This window comes from Anopheles merus, chromosome 3L, assembly GCF_017562075.2.
Source record: "Anopheles merus strain MAF chromosome 3L, AmerM5.1, whole genome shotgun sequence".
Taxonomy (NCBI): Eukaryota; Metazoa; Arthropoda; class Insecta; order Diptera; family Culicidae; genus Anopheles; species Anopheles merus.
Window position 1 is genome coordinate 10,649,208 of NC_054085.1, and position 20,643 is coordinate 10,669,850.

At 46.1% G+C, this 20,643-nt stretch overlaps 2 protein-coding genes across 3 annotated transcripts; one reads left to right on the forward strand and one right to left on the reverse strand.

Moving 5' to 3' along the window:
* Window positions 1-11,056: 11,056 nt before the first annotated feature.
* Window positions 11,057-14,043, reverse strand: LOC121599697 (calpain-7-like). Its single transcript, XM_041927716.1, has 4 exons — window positions 13,542-14,043; window positions 12,839-13,467; window positions 11,878-12,765; window positions 11,057-11,803 (listed from the first exon to the last, which is right to left on the reverse strand). Exons 1-4 carry the CDS (start codon window positions 13,825-13,827, stop codon window positions 11,429-11,431), a joined length of 2,178 nt encoding a protein of 725 aa, XP_041783650.1. The 5' UTR covers window positions 13,828-14,043; the 3' UTR covers window positions 11,057-11,428.
* A 97-nt stretch (window positions 14,044-14,140) lies between these two features.
* On the forward strand, window positions 14,141-18,922 carry LOC121599696 (uncharacterized protein K02A2.6-like). Of its 2 annotated transcripts, none has more exons than XM_041927713.1 (2): window positions 14,141-14,643; window positions 14,714-18,922. In XM_041927713.1, exon 2 carries the CDS (start codon window positions 14,928-14,930, stop codon window positions 18,726-18,728), a length of 3,801 nt encoding a protein of 1,266 aa, XP_041783647.1. In that variant the 5' UTR covers window positions 14,141-14,643; window positions 14,714-14,927; the 3' UTR covers window positions 18,729-18,922. The 2 variants fall into 2 exon arrangements, with proteins under 2 accessions (XP_041783647.1, XP_041783648.1); XM_041927714.1 differs by having other exon boundaries at window positions 14,714-15,170.
* Window positions 18,923-20,643: the final 1,721 nt, after the last annotated feature.

Consider the following 20,643-nt stretch of genomic DNA (forward strand, 5'->3'; position numbering starts at 1 on the left):
TTGGACACGATCTGTCAATGGTTCCGCACCTTTCTTAGCATCGATCCGCAATGCTCAACCGACACCAAACGGTGCCTCGTGTGTACGAACACTCCGCTCGATTCGCTAACAGACATCCAGTTGAAGGAACTGGAACCAGAAAACGAGGACATCCTATCGTTTGCTTACGCACTAAGCGCGACCTGCTATCAGTTGTAACGATTCAGCGGACTTGAATCGATTCTGCAGAAAGAATCCCTGCGTACGCTGGGAAAGCTGTTGGGGACATTTGCAATGGCAAACAAATCACCAACGAATCCCCTCTCCTCCACTATTATTCAAATTTCATAAGCGGGTGTGTAATGCCGAAGAAAGGCAATCGCAAACAGTGCTACAAATTCAAGCCCAGTTTTCTCCAGCCAGAACCACAAACGCACACGGCCAAGGTGCGCCAATCGCTGCAAACAGAGTACGCAGCACTGTGCGCAAACAGTACTAGGGCAACCACCGTCCTAACGTTGGAAAACTGTGAGCTATACATTGAGGAATCCTTTCTTAGTCTCCCCGACAAAGCTGTCACACCAAATCGTGCCTGGGAAATTGCGCACATTGCCCACATGAATGCGTTCTTCGAGCAGTTTGTGCTGCTGCACGACACGAGCAGTGTGCGAACGCTGCACAGCAAAGCACGGTGGGAACTGCAGCACGTAGCCAAATCGTGTACGGTAGGGCAGCACCGTACGATACGGAACGAGCTTGAACGGGCCCTGCTGCGGTCCCCTATTGGATCGGGTTGCATGCATACGCTCATCACTCGGAAAGCGATCGACAACAACCAGCTGAAGCACGGCACGATTCCTCCGCACGGTGAGGGAGCGCCATCCGTACATTGTTATCGATGAGGAACGGTTGAAAAGCTCCCAGCTTTACAAGGATGTCACTAGCACCGAGTCGGATGCAATTATTTACTACCGCGATACCAGTAGTCTGCTGTTCCGGGCCACGATCGTGGCACAGACGCTAGCGATCGTACCTTCCTGTGAAGCCATATTCATCGATAACATCAGCCCAAAGATCATGCAGCAGCTGGCCGAGCTGCTGCCACACGTGGCGGAGGTGTACAGTGCTTCGCTGGTGGTGCTAACGATTGTAGGCAAGCTGCAACTTTCTACACTGCTGGATATTGCGGCCCTAATGCCAACCCACCCGAACGATACTTCCCGCGCGGCACACACTACCGTGAAAGTGATTTTGATCGAGGATCTACCGGTATTGAGCGATAGCTTTCTGTCGGTAAGTGATCTAACGGCCAGCTGCAGCAAGGAGCTACTCGAACAGCATGCAACGGTGACCTTGTACGGGACTCGCACATCCCTGGACGCAGTAGTGCCGTTCGAATGGGAATCCCAATACGAGAGCGATCATTTGGAGTATCTGCAGGACGTGCTGGACTTGATTGCGGACGAGCGGGAGATCCCCAACCGGCACAAGCAAGCGTACGAAACCATCAAACCGTGGTACATTGAGCGTACTATTTATGCGTATAGAAGGGGAGTGACGGGTAGGAAATATCTTGCCCAAAACGTTTACACCATGCACGATGACTACTACTCGATGCAGTACTATCCCTTTGACGCATTGCCCCGATTGGATCGGCAGTCAGCGTGGAGGGAACGGTTTGCCACCGCACTATCCACAGCCGCTCCATCTGCCAGTGCGCACGAGATGCTTTACACTGACCGAGGATGCATCGCTTTTGCGACCGAATCGGGCGAAGGAAACACGTCGCACCTGACCTGGCTTGCTGGCCAGTTGCAGGCACACGATCCGTCCCTGTACATCGTTCGTTTCGACGTGTCAGAAGTGGCTGAATCGATTGAGAAGTTAGAATTGCATCAATGTTTGAGGTCGTTCAAGATGAATACAGCCGTAGTGCGGATGCTTTATGGCTTGGTCAGCTTTGCTGAACGTTGGTACGATCACGATCGCTGGGCAAAATACTTATGCTTCAGTGAAGAGCGAGGCGAGGCTGAGCTAGACCGCAACAAATGCTACAGCAGGACAATTCCCTCGGAGCAAATGGTTCGGCTGCGACTGTTTCGGGAAAAGTTCAACCGCAAGCAGCTCGTGCTGCTGCTGGACGATGTCGGAGTGCTTAAACCAGACAGCACACAGTATGTGATGAAGTTCTGCACACTATTGTTCCATTTCGAAGCAGTACGAAGCATATATCTTTCCATCACAACACACTGTGCGGATGAATTTTTTATTTATAGATTCGAGTATAAAACACTTCGGCCCGTTTCCCAGCTGGACCGAATGCAGCTCCTGCACAGCGTGCTGCTGAGCCGGTTCGAGACCTACCGGCAGTGCGGCCGAAGGTACCAGATACAGCTGGTGCCCTTTCTGCAGTGCATCATTCAACAGTCCTGTCAGCCTTGCTGAGATGTTCCGCTCCTGCAGCGCATGGCGGTGGAGCTGTATCTGCCCGCCATCGAGCGCTGTGTAGATTTCACCTCGAAGCGGGTGCTGAGCGACATAAAGCTGCAGCTGCCGACTGCCAACCCGTACCAGCTGATCAAGACGTACATGGAGGGCAAGCCGCCACCGCCACCTGCTCCACTGACGGACCAGCGATCGGTACGGCTGGCAGCCCTTACCGCATCCACGCCCTCCTAGCCATCTACAGCTTGGAGCTGCTCTACCACGACCAACTACTGTCGGCAGAAGAGCGCTCACAAGCAGAGCACCTGCTGCTTGAGTTTGTTGATCGCTTGAGGAGCGTTGAAATCATTAGCGGAGTGATAGGCAATGTGCCACGCTTTTGCAACCAAACCACGCTACAGTACTTTGCCGCTGCCTGGTTGTTCGAAAATCGGGCCCGCTTGTCCACCAAGCGGCTTGCCTCGTTCCGATTCCGAACCTTTTGGCGGACAAGTAGTGCCACGCTGCGCCTGCTGTTCGATTTGGCCGCATGCGCTGATCGTGACGGTATGGAGCTTCACCGCGCCATCTGTCACTTGTCGTATGTGAGATCTTTGGATGGGCTGACAATGCCAATGGCAAAGAGGCTGTACGCAACGACGAAGGATGCCGTTGGCCGTACCGCGCTGCATTTGCTGATGGCAGTATATAATGAGCCCTATATGGAACATTGGGCTGATGTAGCTATTGAAATCGTGCACGTTGTTTTGCTGTCAAACATGCCCGCCGAATTGATTGACGCACAGGACGACCTGTTCAATTGGAGCGCTATTGATTATGCTTTTTTCACCGACAAGTGGACCAGTATCCGTAGCCTCTTATGGCACGGGGCAAAGGCCAATGTGGATGTTTGGGTGCAGCAGTTGCGCACGCTGGATTTAGATCCTTTGTTTTACAAAGTGTGTCAACTCGAACGATACACACATACCAAACCCTGCTTTGATACTGTTTCGACACGACGGTTCACCGACGAAGTCTGTTGCCGCATAGCAAGATACTTGCACTACGAAAAACAGCTCTACCACACTACCAAGGTGAAGGAGCTAGACGGTCTGACCACGTTGGAATATTGCGCGAAGAACGATATGTACGGCTTGTTTCACCATCTGGTTGCGGTTCAGCAGTGTGAATCAAGGTCGTTCTTTGGCTTACTTCAAGTTAACCTGCTGTACCACGTCGGAAAGGAGCTGTTCGAGCTAGCTCGCAAGCACAAAGCCCATAGGATACTAACCTATCTGATGTCTACAGTGGAGATATCTTCAGAAGAGCTGCAGAGCATTAGTGACGTCACGATGCTCACATTTGCGATCGAGCTCAACAGTATGGAGGTGTTTGATCGCTTGTACCGACAACTGTGTACCAATTATCGGCAGCATGTAAAAATAACCGAGCGTGTCATCCAGTACCCTGATCCCCGGACCGGCAGTACCTGTACTGAACTGCGTATAGATCAACCACATTGGCTCACTGATGCAATTGCCAAAATGTTTGCTGAAGCATTGTATGGAGCCAAGTTTCACTTCCTTAAGCATATCATAAAAATTATGTCTCGTACAATAACACGCCAACTGCTTTCGGCCACCATATCCGAGCTAAAACGGAAGCTACGTCCTCTTCCCGTCGAGGCAGCACCGTTGTTCGACTCTTTGCTCGATCGTACAAACGATTTACATGGTACCGATTTCTTGGGTTGTAATTTACTCCACGAGGCGGTAGAGACTGGCTGCTTCGTCCTGATAGATTGTTTTCTTTCTCGGAAGATCGATCCACTACATACTTGTTCCAGAGGATGGACCGTGTTTCACCACGTTGCTTCGGCGGTGCAAGATTGCCGTACGATCGAAGTGATGCAGCATTTGCAACTAGCTGGCTGCTCGTTAATGGAAGGCAATCTTCCCCATGTGAAGGGGGACAGTGTATTCGATGTAGCAATTTTGCACAGTAGGTTCACACTAGCTAGAATGCTGATGCACACGAAGTGTAGCAGCTCGTCCACGCACGAGCATGTGTCAGAGATGCTTCGTATAGTTGAGGCGATTCAGATTGACGGGTTGTCTGATTTTGTTATTGAGAATGTGTTAAAATTCTTCAAATTCTTACAAAACAATACGGATGAAGATTGGGACGAAGTTTATGCGGCTGTTTGGCAACGTTTACCGGTTGTTTGAGAAGGATTAGAACCTTGAGGGGATTGTAAAAGAAAAAAAAAATCAGTTACGATAAATAAAGGTAGATAAAAGTGTTTAAAACGTACAACTGAGGTTAAAACTGAGACCACGTGATGTACTGTTGATGTCCAGATTGCTGCAGGATGACACCAGCATGAATATCCAGGACCCTATGGGAAGCAGTCTTATTTCAAATGCCCAATCATCTGCGCCTAACCTATTTGCCCTTCTATTGCCGGAGGAAATGCTACAGAATTCTCTTTTATTGTAGCACGCAAACGTGAACTATTTTCGTGATAAATTTTCATTGGCAATGTCACGGCCAGTACACCGTCGAAGACTCCGAACAGAATCGACTACTGCGAGCTGTCGAGAACCTCAAAGCGCTGCGACTCATTGTTCAGCAGTACCTATGCGAAATGACGGTGGAAAGGAGACACACAATGGAAAGCGCTTTTTCCTTGACGAACCTGGTGGCACCGGTAAGTTGTTTCTGCTCGAAACTATTCTTGCGTACACGCAGCGCCAATCGAAAACTACAATCGCTGTGGCAAATCGAGTGATTGTTAACATATAAAAAATTTAGAACGTTAAAAGACATAAAAAAATTGTATATTTTAAACATTACTGTTACTTTTAATTTTAAGCTATTGTTGCGAACGCGACTCTTTTAATTTTATAAATTTCATTTAATTCAATTTCTCTTTACGAGCGATCGCCACAACGATCACATTTTCAAACTTAACGGTCAGTTACGAATTTAAGGTAGAAAGAAACGTTAAGAAAGATAAGGATAGATTTCGTAAAATCAACATACGTCGCAAGCCGTCTTTTTGTATTTGCTCAAAATAATAAAACAGTAGACAGGAAACACTGTACGAACATGCGTATCATAAATAAGTTCAGATTTCACCAACGAATGCAGCAGAACAAACTTGCAACAGTATAACACAGAATAATCAACAGTTCAGACTTACTTACTTACTTATTCGGCGCTACAACCGCTTTGCGGTCTTGGCCTGCCTCAAGAGAGTCCGAAACCGCTCACCGTCTCGTGCCTTCGTCTGCCAGTCCGTTATCCCGGCCTTAATGGCGGACACCTCCACGCCATCTTGCCACCTCAATTTGGGCCTACCACGCCTCCTCTGTCCTTGTGGACGGCCTAAAAAGACTTTACGGGCTGGGTCGTCCGTTTCCATGTTTTATGTTTGTAACTTTGACTACTTTATTGCACGTATTAACAACATATAAAATAAATAATAAAACACGATACAGAACTGATACAACACACTTTAAAATAACAAGTGCGGTGGCCGCGCACCAGCTGCACCGAACGCCCCTGCCGAGTGCTCCTGCTCGATCGGCTCGCAAACACAATCTGTTCAGCGCTCGGCACACACTAAGCCTTGCGCGCTTAGTGTGTGCGACAGTGTGCGTGTACACTGTCGTCCTCCTGGACGTTGACCGGTGGCAGCGCAACTGCCACGGCAAGTCCAGGGGTCGGCACGGCTGCCCACAACACCATGCGTACAACATGGCCAGCCCACCGGAGCCTGGCGAGCTTGATACGCTGTACGACAGTGAGGTCGCCGTACATCTCGTATAGCTCGTCATTATAGCGGCTCCTCCATTGTCCTTCCACACATACGGGGCCAAGTATCCTTCTGAGCATCTTCCTCTCGAACGCGGCTAAGAGGGTTTCGTCAGATTTGGACAGTGTCCATGTCTCAGAGGCGTATGTGAGTACTGGTACTATATAGGTACTGTATAGTCCCAGCTTCGTCCGTCGCGACAGGTTCTTTGAGGTGAACTGCTTTTTCAGGCTGTAGAATGACCGATTGGCAGCCAGCATCCTTGCGCGCAACTCAGCTTCCATACTGTTGTCGTTGCTGACCTTTGACCCCAGATAGGTGAATTCTGGGACGACTTCAAAAGTGCGTTCACCTATCTGTACGTCACGGCTTCGCAGATTCGGATTATTTATTGGTAGGCCCGCTGATGTCAGTTGGGTCTTTACCTCGTTTATCTGCAATCCGAGGTTGTCTGCCGCCTGCTCGATCCCTTGGTAGGCTTCTGCTACATAGGAGAGCCGCAGACCAATGATGTCTATATCATCAGCATATGCCAGGATCTGGGTTGACTTATAGAAGATGGTTCCCGTAGTCTCCACCCTCGAGTCGCGGATGGCCCTCTCTAGTACCAGGTTGAATAGGAGACAGGCAAGCCCGTCCCCCTGGCGCAAAAGGTCCTGAGAGTTTTCCATCCACCCTCACCTGGCATGTGACGTTGGTCATAGTCATTCTAACTAGCCTTATCAGTTTGGCCGGGATTCCAAATGAGCTCATAGCGTCGTACAGTTTTACCATGGCTATGCTATCATATGCGGCTTTGAATTCAATGAAGAGATGGTATGTGTCGTGTCTGTATTCAGCCATCTTCTCCAAGATCTGCCGAATGGTGAAGATCTGATCAGTGGTTGATTTTCCGTTTCGGAATCCTCTTTGATAGTTTCCGACTATCTCTTCGACGTACGGGACAAGACGATCCTGAAGAATCAGGGACAATATTTTATAGGCGGTATTCAACACCTTAAAACCCCTGTAATTGTTGCAGTCCAACCTATCTCCCTTCTTATATATGGGGTAGATGATGCCGAGATTCCAATCACAAGGCATCGATTCGCTATCCCACACCTCAGTAACAATTTGATGAATCTCGTTTTCTAGTCGTGCACCTCCGTTCTTGACCAGTTCAGCTACGATTCCGTCGGTTCCGGGTGCTTTACAGTTCAGATTAGCGCAAATTATTCTACTCAGGAATGATTTTCGCTATCCTATATAAATAATATCCTTTTCAAGGATCGCCATACAAAATAAGCATAACGCGATCTGCATACGCACAACTCGGTGCAATAAAACAACGGGTTATGATCACAAGCGATTTATGCATCCATCCACGGAGAATAGCATAAACAACTCACGCCCGCACACGACGAACGTTGGAACAGGGTTAATCAATAAAACAAAACAAGCAGGGAAAAAAGGATCGCGGTAAAACACTTCATGCGAAACAAAGGATAACGCGGGCGAACGCTACATCCTTGGTCCTCGCGGGAAAAAAGGAGACAAGCGATCCAGGCAAAAATAGCGAAAAGCGTACTCCGGAAAATCGGGTTAACCAAGAAAGTAAAAGAGAATTTAAGACATTTTTCATTGTTAATAAACACTTGCTACTTTACCATCAAGCTGAAAGGTTGTGTGTGCATTTTTGTCAATTTTATTCCTCATCGTCGTTTTAGTCTAAAAAAGCTTGCGCGTAAGCATCAGTCTGATCTGATTCGCTGATCAGACTAAAAAGGTACTGTATACGCCTCTAAGATTTTACAGCCATCAACCAGGGTACTGGTGTGACTCAAAGAGCAATTTCTGTAAGACTTAGAGGCATTAGCAAAATTGGTCATCCACCAGGAATAAAAAAAACGGTAGCTCTGACACTTTTTGTGAATATTTTTGGGGGGAAAGTATCAGACCGAACCCCTTTTTTAGGCACGGTTGCTGCTTAGTACACTTTACTTTTGCATAACGTTTAGAAATCAGCTTAAATCTTCCATGAGGCTTTAAACTTTCCATGAAGCAGCACCAAGATGACTAGACTTGATTACACAGGTGGGCTTGTAGCTCCGATTTTAGTCGCCATAATAATAGGGAATTTTCATGTAGATAAGTGGGTAGTAGTAGATTAGTAGATTTTAAAGTACGTAAATGCTGTTCACAATCTATGCTAGCTCAACTATATTGATACTATAAATCATACCAATATCACCATAAAATTCTGCAATTGTTAAGCCAACCTACTTAGTCATGGACAGTTATTGCCATTCCATTGCCATTGCCATTATTGCCAGTTTTGCATACTAATTCTTGTTAGCTGGTACAAATTTTCAAAATATCAGAGTTGAAAATACACTCCCACTGACGTTCTTTAGTAAAACGTTTGTTAAATGTAATGTAAATGTAAAATCAATTTTGCATTAATGTTTTGAGTGTTGTAACATAATTGATAATAGTTGTCAGGAGTAGCATTTTGGGCTGCGTGGTCAACTGAGTTTGACATCGCTGCACTAGAAGCTCGCGTCCTCGATCTCGATCTGATCTCGTCCTCGAGACATGAATAAAAACATTTAAATAATTAGATAGAGCAGGTACATTGAAATAAAGTAGTTCCCAAATTCGTAATGAAAAGCAGCACACGTTATTTGTCCTTGAATGTTAAAATTTTAAATCTGTTGTTTAAAAAATAGGAATTACACATTTTCCGATGCATTGATATCACACAATATTCATTCAATACTTTTACAAGTCCTGTGCTGCCTTCAGAAGGGGTAATGAAACTTAAAAGCTGATGTTCTTAGTTTTACAACTATCCGGAAAAATTAGAATTAACAGCACTTGTTTCAACGATAGCTACAAACAAAGTATTTACTTGATTTGTAAAGTTAAACTCTCTCTTTGTTTTAGTGCGTGTAGCTACTGATATTGAACTGGTTAACGAATCGGATGAATACAGCTCATTATAAAAAAAGTCCTTCTGGATGCATTTTCTTGCTTGCAAAATATTATTTGTAGCATACTCCCCTCTATCCTAATATTCAGTTGGTCATGACTTTCGGGAGTTTGTACTCCCAAAACGCCAATAGATGCTGGTGCATTCATAGTGTTTTCCTGTTATGCCTATAACTTTAAAATTATTTTCCTTACATACGTCCAAATAAAGGGGACCAAAGGGTAAGAAAAGTTATTTTCATTACATAGGGTATTGGTTCTGGTTTGCTTCATTATATTTAATAATAAAGTTAGGTTAGAATAGAAATTTACACATTAGATAAATACATGAGCTATGACTAAGATACACAGCTTCGTAATGGAAATGAAAGGTGATCAAAAGCACGTAGAATATATTTTTGTAGAATACACGAAATACGCTACACTAGGCACCTATGGAGCCGCCTAGTTACGCATGTGTCTGTTTTTAGAAAAAGTTGATGTGAAAAAACTGCAATAAAATTCGCGTTCGCAAACTTTTGCAGAATATTTCTTCACAGATTGAAAGTATATATAAGTATTACACTATTATGTGACATATATGAGACAACGCCAATCTACGCCACTTTCATCATGGCATCAAGTCAAAAATTAAAATGATGAAAATTTTCAGGAAATTTCTTCAGCTATTATCGTATATTTGAGCACAAAACTTGCTTAGCTCAAAATCTTTTATGTATTTATATATTTATAAAGCTGACTTAACATCCTTTTGCAAAAGCCTAAACTTATCAAAATCGGTTCAAAGTTGGAAAAGTTACAAAGGTTCAAAGTTTTCCAAAAAAGCGAAGATTTTTCTGCGTTTTTTTAACATGTCTCGGCTTTGAGAGGTCTATTCTAGAGAACTAGAAAAGATTTATTTGGCTCATATTTGGCATTTTTCTTCATTTAACCTTATGTATTAATTCGTAACGTACGTACGTAATTTCAACCCGGCAAATGCCCATTGTGCGACGGCCAGGTTCTGCAGCAGTGCATCCGTCAGAGCATGCTGTGGAGCAAATTATTTTTTTTAATTTATTGCGTTTGCGGAAAAACATGCGTGTGCAGACTAGTGATGGATTATCGGAAATGCACCCACGGCTTGGAATTTCTTCCGTGCGTTGCTATTCCTGCTCACATATACTTCCAATACTTCCGACTGTTACAAAACGGTTCCGGTAGGCTCCGACGGTTCCAGACGGTTCCTACAGCTCCGGACGGCTCCTACAGCTCCGAATGGCTTCAACAGCTCCAACGGCTTCGACCGGCTCCAGCTGCCGACTAGCGGCTCCGGGCGGCTCCGACAGCTCCGGACAGCTCCGGTCGGTTCCGAGTTTGGAGAGTTGCACCTACCATCACTAGTCCAGACAGCCCAGACCATATAAGATGCTGAAAAGCGGAGAGAGTTCGCAGAAAATTCTGCTCCGCATCGGCGGAGAGTCATATCTGCTTACGGCTAACGACATTCCCGGGTTTCGATGAGGCTTGTGCCAAGATACCAAGGGACTTAAAATTAATGGAACATCTGATCCGATACGTAAAGTTATCGCTAACAGTGTAAATTTTGACTAATAAAATATTTATTCCAACAGGTACAGCATTCACAATTTATTTTATGGAATATTAAATAAAAGAAAATTAAGACATCATACATGTATATGCTGCAATGAATGTTATAAATAATATAAGTCCACAATAAAAATCTTTTACAAAGGATCCCAAAACAAAATGGTTAATTTAAGTGCAATTCTTATATGCCTCCGAAGAAACGTTTCGTAGCCCTGCAACCGGGCCATTTTTACTAGAGAATAATAAACAACTAAATCGGTACACTACTGTAACTCTTGGCAAATGTAAAGCATTATTTATTCAATAAAACGCATTCTGCGATCACGATCTTCGCCACAAACACAATATTGTTTGATGTTCATATGTCTCCTTGTGCACCACTAAGTAGGCACAGATATAGCTAACTGGGATTGGATTTGCAGTCTCCTATGTTGCAAATTGTCCTGGACAGACGGTCTGTTTGAACTGCTTATCAAATATTGGCTGTCTTCTGAATCCTAAGACTAATTCGTGATATTATATATTCGTGAAACAGTATATAAATCATCCTGCCAAATCCTGTACTGAATCTTTCACTTTCCAAACCAACTGCTTTACACACCAACAAACAAACAAACAAACAAACAACAAAGTGCCCCCTCCGCCCTACGCCAGCTTCTCTATCACCACGTTCGTCGTTGATTTCACCTTGAGAAAGAAGGGCGACTCCTGGTCGGGCAGAAAGGTGGACGGCCTTACCTGGTACACGCCCGCCGGTATACCGGCCAGATCCAGCACACAGAAGCCCGACCGGTAGACACCCGTTTTTTGCGACACAAACGGTGCCGTTACCGTCTCATCCGCCAGCGACGCCACCGTCAGCTCCAGCCCCACCTGGTACACCTTCGGGCCGCGCAGCTCAATCACCAGATCGCTGGTATCGGCCGGCCCAATGTGCAGCCGGTACAGTGGATTGTTTTTGTACGTGAGCGGATGGTTCTGGCAGCCACCGGCCGTTCGTCCCTTCCATTCGCCGCTCAGCTAAAATGTGGAAAATGTTGAATGTTGATAAAGAAAGCCAATAAAACCGCCCTCTCTAAAAGAGTAATTCTTACATTTTCCACCGTCGTGTACTGCGGCCCGAGCGGTTTCAGCTCAAACCTGGTCCTGCTGTACGCCCGCAGCGAGTAGTAGATGGTGGCCGTCTTTTCGTACTGCGACACCACGAGCGTGTAGCGCCGTTCCGCGCCCGGATCGAGCCGTATCTTGCACAGATAATGCGGGCTGTTGATGCGCACCCCATCGATGTACGGTGGCGGATCGGTAGGATAGTAAACACGCCTGCCATTGCTGTTGTACACCAGCACGGTGATGTATTCGTGGTTTTCCCTAAAGTCCTCGATGCTCGTGATGTGGCGCGTAAGCAGTATCCAAACAGAGCCGCGGCCAGCCGGCACCGTCAAGCTAAACTGCGGATTGTCGCCCACGTTGTACGCGTCCTTTGTCGGGCCAATGCCCGCACTCCACGCCTGGTGAATGCAGTACGTGTACTGAAACAGTGCCGGATCCCAGTTCAGGTAGAACACGTCGAAAAAGTTCATGATCGAACGGTAGTCGATCCAAAACACGCCATTATCGTATGTCGCCGCCAGCTTCGGATCGTACCCGAGCGTGCGCTGCAGCTCCGGCGTCCAGTGCACGACATCCAGCTCGGAGTAGTTACCACGCCACCGCAGATGGGACCAGGGGTTCTTTAGCTGCAGCAGCTTTACGCCATCCACTTCGCGCATATCGAGCACGGCGTAGGCGTGCGTTGAAACCAGCCCGGTCCGTTCGGCTTCCGCATCCGTCAGCTCGCCCGTTGCCACCGTCACCAGACAGCGGCCCATGCTAAGCCCTTCCTGCAGCCGGTTAAACACGGCGTCCGCGTTAAAGTCCGGTTCGTCCGATTTTACCAGCGCCCGCTCCGGTATCCATCCCGTCAGTGCGTGCAGATCGATGTTCTGAAAGGCAAAGGAAACCCCCCGCTCAAGATCACTCCTCAGGTCAACTTAGGGACCGATTTCATTGACTTACACTGTTGGAGCCGGGGAAATCGTACCCACCCATCAGCTTCATGTACGCCTTCTCCAGCAGCGACACCCAGAACTCGCTCTTGTTGCTCGAGTACGAGCACAGCAGTTGGTTGTACCGGCCGAGCGGCAGATAGTCGTCGATCACGACCTTCCGCGGTATACCGTTCACGTGCATGCGTATCGTGTACTTGCCGCTCGGATTGTAGATCGGCTCGTCCTTGCTGTTGCGCGGATAGATGATCGAGGTGAGGATGCGCCGGCGGAACTTCTTCTCGAACTGGGACGCGACCGCCAGCGACGCAACGAAGCTACAGTCCGACACGACCGTCTGCCGGATGCTGTAAAAGTCCGCATGATCGCCGACGATCAGTTGCGGCTGCTCGCACAGCTCGCTCACCCGCACCCAGCTGACAAAGTCACGCTTCTGCTTCGGGGCCAACTCTAGCGGCCCATCCTTGTCGGTGAAGGGCATCGGGAAGTGGAACTTTTCCAGCAAATCTATATCCATAAACGGGACGTACACTTTCGCATTGATATGGGACGTATGCTCCAGCACCTTCTTCTCCTCGTTCGTGTACGCATGGCGAGCTCCGCTAATCTCTAGCGCTGGACCGGCACGTGACGGGCTTACTGTGACCATAAGAGAAAAGAAAAGGAATATTTTAAAGCTTAAATAACACATTTCCTTTACACTTGATTCCTACCCAATGCTGAACTGCTTTTCACTGGCTGCAAAGCGGTGGGCGAATGACGACTGGATTGTGGTGCGGCCTGCCCTGATACCTGATGCCGGATACCCTTCAGCTCCTCCGCCCGGTCCAGCGCCTGCTTGGCAAATTTATTCAACTTTTCGCGCTTTTCTCGGTCCTCGAGGCGAAGGATTTTCTCCACCGCCTGGCCGTACAGATCGATCGCTTCATCCTTCCTGCCCGCCTCGTCCGCGTCCAATGCACGGCCAAGGATGGAACGTATCTCACCTTCACTGGTCATCAAAGGGTGCGAACCTGGGTGCCGTCCCGTAGTGTTCAAACTAATTACCGGGGTTGTGTCGCAGATACAAAAAACACAATCGACACAATCTTTTTTTTTTTTTGCTGAAGGATTAAAGGCGATTTTGAACAAAGAGCGGATACAGCTTGGTCGTGGATTTGCTGGGAGAGGATGTATGGATTTGCAAAACAGGTGACTCACCCGCCTTTGGGGGATTGTTATTGTTTACGCTGGAAAAGCTGTCAAAATTCAGATGTTTAGGAACATCCATAAACTACGCTACACTTTACAATTGCCCAGTTTTCATTTTCAGATAAATTGGGCTAAAACATGAAAACTGTATTTATAACTGTTGGCAGGACAGCCCACTGTGCGGTGTGAACCCCTTCGGCTAGCAGTGCGTCCACCTGCATTTCTATACGCACCTCGGGGTGACAAGTGACAGCTGCCGGATGCCGGGGGCACATGGGAAGAATGAGTATTGTACAAGAGACGCATGAGATAAGGTAGTGAAATAAAGAAACAGTAACGTAACAGTGGCGACGAGGCGGTAGAAGTTTGCAAAAAAAAAAAAAAAAAAAAAAAACCAGTGAAAATTTTCCCGGGACCGTGTGTTATCATCGACAATGGAAGGTGCTCAAGAAAACAATTCTGATGCAGGCGGAGGAGAGTCATCAAAGAATGTGTCGGAAGCGATACTGAAAATTCTCGCCAACCAGCAGAGCCTCATGTCTTCTATGGCACAACAGCTTCAATTGACGAATCAATCCATACAAAAGTTCACACATGTGGAGGTTGTACTTGACTCATTATCAAGTAATATGTCAGAGTTTGTCTACGACAAAGAAAACGGATACACTTTCGACGCCTGGTATTCCCGTTACAGCGAACTTTTCGATCGGGATGCTTGCAACCTTGACAACGCGGGAAAAGTGAGGTTACTTTTACGCAAACTGAGCCCACAAGATCACGAGCGGTACAATAGTTTCATATTGCCAAAACTAGCTCGCGAATTCACATTCGAACAAACAGTGGAAAAGTTAAAATCCCTGTTTGGCGCTACCATCTCTACGTTTCGCCGCAGATACAATTGTCTTGAAATGACAAAAGATGACGTAGATGATTATCTTTCATATTCCTGTAAAGTGAACAAATCCTGTGTTGATTTTAAACTTTCCGAGTTAACTGAGGAACAGTTTAAATGCTTGATCTACGTATGTGGACTTAAGTCAAGCAGCGATGCAGAGATTCGTATGAGGCTGATCAACAAACTGAACGAAGCACAGGACATCACGCTCCAACAAATCGTCGAACAGTGCAACAGTCTCGTTAACCTCAAACAGGACACTGTGCTTGTAGAGCAACCATCGTCAGTGCAGTACGTTGCTAACAAAGGTTCATCACAGCAACAACGTCATCCCAGCGGAGGAAACAAACAGCAGGATCATCCTCGTACTCCTTGCTGGTCTTGCGGTGCAATGCACTTCCACAAAGATTGTCCGAGTCGAAACCACAAATGCAAAGATTGTGGTAAAATTGGACATTCCGAGGGATACTGCGCCTGTTTCACATCAAGGGCGACCACCAGTGCTCCAGCGCAGAAGGCACCGTGGAAGAAGCAGTACAAGCGGAAGCAACATCAGGGACAGACATCGAAGATAGTGACAGTCAACCATGTCACTCAAAGAAGGAAGTTCGTCTCCGTTCATCTCAACAACATTCCCCATCGACTGCAAATTGACACCGGATCGGACATCACCATCATCTCACATCAGGCATGGAAGCGTATCGGTTCTCCGGCAGTCAAACCAGCCACTTGCAATGCTAGGACAGCGTCGGGCGATCCGTTGCAATTAGCAGCGGAGCTGGAGTGCAGCATCACCATCAATAACGTTACGAAACAGGGTAAGTGTTTTGTAACTGATCCGAATGTCAATCTTAACGTTTTAGGGATTGATATGATGGACCTTTTTGGACTGTGGAACGAGCCAATCACAGCGTTCTGCAACCAGATCTGCACCCCGAAGACGACTAACATAGCAGAACTACGGTCTCGTTATCCAGACGTCTTCAACGACAAAATGGGGTTGTACAACAAGACAGCAGTACAACTTACGTTGAAGGGCACGCCTACACCAGTATTTCGTGCAAAGAGACCCGTTGCGTACATGATGGAAGCTGTTGTTGAAGATGAGCTGCATCGTCTGGAAAATCTTGGCATCATCAAAAAAGTGGACTTTTCTGACTGGGCTGCACCCATCGTCGTGGTACGAAAACCGAACGGCACCGTTCGTATTTGTGCGGATTTCTCGACGGGGTTGAACAACGTGCTGGAGTCGAATAATTATCCTTTACCACTGCCAGAGGATATCTTCGTGAAAATGGCTAACTGCGTCATTTTCAGCCATATTGATTTGTCGGACGCCTACCTACAAGTACCCGTAGACGAAGCAAGCCAACCATTCCTAACCATCAACACCCACAAGGGACTGTTTCAATTCACACGATTGTCACCCGGCATCAAATCAGCGCCAGGGGCATTTCAAAAGTTGATGGATACGATGCTCGCTGGGCTCAATAGCACCACAGGGTACCTGGACGACATATTAGTAGGTGGACGAAACGAAGATGAGCATCAGCAAAACTTACATCTCGTGCTAAACCGTTTGCGAGATTACGGATTTACCATACGCATTGAAAAATGTAATTTCAATATGCGCCAAGTCAAATATCTGGGACAAATCCTTGATGCACAAGGAATCCGGCCAGATCCAGATAAAATAGCACCAATTGTGAGCATGCCACCGCCGCACGACATTCCAACGCTGCGATCATACCTTGGAGCCATAAATTATTATGGCAAATATGTCCAAGAAATGCGCACACTCCGTCAGCCCATGGATCAACTTTTGAAGGCAGGTATGAAATTTCATTGGTCCACAGCATGCCAAAGATCATTCGATCGTTTTCGAGAAATTTTACAATCTCCATTACTGCTAACGCATTACAATCCAAAAATGGAGATAATAGTATCTGCAGATGCTTCGAACGTAGGATTGGGTGCTCGCATTGCTCACAAGTTTCCTGATGGATCAATTAAAGCCATTTACCATGTGTCGCGTAGCTTAACATCAGCTGAAAGTAACTATAGCCAAATTGAAAAAGAGGCGCTGGCTTTGATATTTGCGGTTACACGCTTTCACAGAATGATTTATGGGCGTCGATTCATTCTGGAAACAGATCACAAACCTTTATTGGCTATTTTTGGTGCAAAGAAGGGTATACCAACGTATACAGCAAATCGTTTACAACGATGGGCATTAACCCTTCTGCTCTACGATTTTTCGATTAACTATATCTCTACAGATAGTTTTGGTCACGCCGACGTATTATCACGTCTTATCAATCGACATGTGCGGCCAGATGAAGAGATGGTCATAGCTAATCTCACTTTCGAAAAAAGTATTCGGAGCATCTTAAACGAATCACTGCAAGCAGTCCCATTGTCGTTCAAGACAATTCAAAATACAACCAAAAATGATGATACCTTACAACAAATCATCAAGTTCATTAAGGAAGGTTGGCCACCTAAAACCATCATAAACGATCCTAAAATCCTACAATTTTATCAACGACGAGATGGACTGTCTGTCGTAGCAGATTGTATTATGTATGGAGAGAGATTGGTCGTGCCTCCCAGTTCCAGGGAAAGTGTCCTCAAGCAGCTACACAAGGGACACCCTGGTATCGAACGCATGCGCTCGATCGCACGGCAGTATGTGTACTGGCCAAACGTCGATGAAGACGTTGCACATATCGTAAAATCGTGTATCGAATGTTCTAGTGTTGCGAAAACAGATAGAAAAACAACTCTTGAATCCTGGCCAGTTCCGGAAAAAGCATGGCAAAGGCTACATCTCGATTATGCAGGGCCTGTTGAAGGTTACTACTATCTGATTCTGGTTGACGCATACTCTAAGTGGCCAGAAGTGATGCGCACTAAAGACATCACCACAACCGCAACATTGCGCATGCTCCGCAATATTTTCGCAAGACACGGACAACCTGAAACATTGGTCACTGATAATGGTACACAATTTACCAGTAATATGTTCGAAACATTTTGTGAGCACTATAGTATTGTGCATTTGAAGACTGCTCCCTTTCATCCGCAGTCAAACGGACTAGCAGAAAGATTCGTCGACACATTCAAGAGAGCCCTTAAAAAAATTACAGCCGGGGGGGAAACGGTAGAAGAAGCTATCGACACCTTTCTGCTGTGCTATCGTTCAACACCATGTCGTAGTTCACCGGAAGGAAAATCACCAGCTGAGCACATTTATAAAAGACCAATACGAACAGCTCTCGAATTATTACGTCCACCCTCTTCATCGCACAAAGTCCATGATAACAAACAAGAAAAGCAGTTCAATCTCAAACACGGAGCAAAGAAGCGGCATTACTCCCCTCAGGATTTAGTGTGGGCTAAAGTGTACCATAACAACAAATGGAGTTGGGCTCATGGGCAAGTTATTGAGCAAATTGGTAGTGTGCTGTACAATGTATGGTTGTCATCAACGAGGAAGCTCATTCGATCGCATTGTAATCAGCTACGAAGTCGACATGAAGCAGAAGTTTCCCAGCAAGAGCAACTAGCAACTACAGACGTTCAGATACCGCTGGCGATACTTCTCGATAATTGTGGTCTTAACGATGAAGTAGAAAGTGAAACCACAACATCCACAACACTCCCATCAGAAATGTTGGCAGACCTGGCACCACCACGTCAACGACGCCGTGTTGGATCATCACGTAACAACAATCAACCACCGGCACCTACACGTCAATCATCCAGACAACGCGTACCACCAACTAGATACGACGCGTATCATCTTTACTAAAAAAAAGGGAGGTGTTGGCAGGACAGCCCACTGTGCGGTGTGAACCCCTTCGGCTAGCAGTGCGTCCACCTGCATTTCTATACGCACCTCGGGGTGACAAGTGACAGCTGCCGGATGCCGGGGGCACATGGGAAGAATGAGTATTGTACAAGAGACGCATGAGATAAGGTAGTGAAATAAAGAAACAGTAACGTAACAATAACTGTATGAATTATTTTCAACTTAATCTGATAGTTCGAGTCAGTGACAAAGCTGCATAATTTCTTCTTATTTGGAACAAGAACCATTGTCGGTCAAGGTCTGCTTGTACCACTAGTCCCAACCCAAGTGCCACAAATCCACTAAACGACCACTAAGGGCGGTGGCAACGCTTTTTCGCATGCGATTTTATAGGACGGCCTGTCAAATTTTCATATGGGATTTGACAGATAACGTGGGACAACGAAATCGCACGTCCGACGTTATCTGTCAAATCCCATATAAATCTCGTCCGATAAAATCGCATCCGATCAGCGTTGCCACCGCCCTAAACGGGTTCTAAACGACTCAAGCTCTCAACCTAAACGGAATATAAAAAAAAACTTCATTTAGCAGACGGTAAACGACTCCTACATTCTATAAATAGCAAAAAGCTGGTAGTTGGTAGGCGCCATCTGTTTGTGGGAAACCCAACCAGTGGAGCTTCCTCAAAAAAAGCTCCATAGCTTCACTGTTTTGCTCAATAGATGGCGTATTATAACTCATCATGCACGATGCATAACTTCAATGCCAAACCATATAACAGTACAGAGGGAAGGAGAAAGCTCTCAAAGCAAGGAATGCTCCACTGTGTCGCTACCCCGGCAACAGATGGCGCCACCAGCTCTTTGCTATTTTTAGAATGCATCAGTCGTTCACCGTCTGCTAAACGAAGTCTTTCTATATTCTGTTTAGTTAAACAGCTTGAGTCGTTTAGAACCCGTATAGTGGTCGTTTGGTGGATTTGGCTCTTGTGATATCACTGAGGTGGTCTATGAATGCTGCTGGCAACATTTCAATTTGTCATAGTATAGTGTCAAAAAGTAAGCCAATTAACATCACACTGCTGCTGTGTCATTTCCCAAATAACCTGCTCGAACTTTATAACTGATATAACTTTTTTTGCTGTTTAACAAAAAATCGTTCCTCGACCAGATATGGAATTGATGATGAGTCTACATGTCTTCTTCTTCTTCTTTGGCACAACAACCGTAGTCGGTAAAGGCCTACCTGTACCCACTGGTGAAGTGAGCTTTGCTTTCAGTAACTTATTGTTACCATAGCAGAATAGTCAGTCCTACGTATGGGGGCGTGGTCTATTCGGGACTTGAACCCATGACGGGTATGTTGTTACGTCGTACGAGTTGACGACTTTACCACCAGACCGGCCTTGAGTGGACGCAATGAATTAATTTAACACATTTGTTTTGTTTGTGCGAATTAAGATAAAACCTAAACGGCTCCACTGAACCGTGTCACTGTGCGTACTGTGCGTAACTGAGCAGTCCTCGGACTTATCTTGAATCTTTATACAGTGCTTTTCTCTTCAGTTAGATTTGGTTTTACTTTCACTTTCTATTTTTTTGTCAATTAAGGTGAAGATCAGTTTTTGAGTTCACATATGGTTGCGCTTATTCTGTAAGGTCAGTGCTGGGTTTTTGTGCTTTTACGGAGTGTTGCTTCTGCGTTTGCGGGTAACGGTTCTATTTGCACACACGAAGGTACGGTGTCTCCTATTTCATTATTTATGACTTGATGGTTGCTATTATGCAATGTTATGGTTATACGCTTCAAGTGCGCTCTAACGGGTTTTGTGCTGAGTAATGTTTTTCTCGCCTTTGAAAGTTAGTATTTGGCTTGCATGTTTTTTAAGTGTTTTGGGATAAGAGTTTTTCTG

Bases quoted from the DNA above. Each gene is read 5' to 3' on its own strand.
- LOC121599697 (XM_041927716.1), bottom strand. From the start codon at position 13,827: ATGACCAGTGAAGGTGAGATACGTTCCATCCTTGGCCGTGCATTGGAC. The intron at 12,766-12,838 runs GTAAGTCAATGA...TTTGCCTTTCAG, and splicing joins ATTTCCCCGGCTCCAACAGT to AACATCGATCTGCACGCACT. The intron at 11,804-11,877 runs GTAAGAATTACT...TCCACATTTTAG, and splicing joins AGTACACGACGGTGGAAAAT to CTGAGCGGCGAATGGAAGGG.
- LOC121599696 (XM_041927713.1), top strand. From the start codon at position 14,928: ATGACAAAAGATGACGTAGATGATTATCTTTCATATTCCTGTAAAGTG.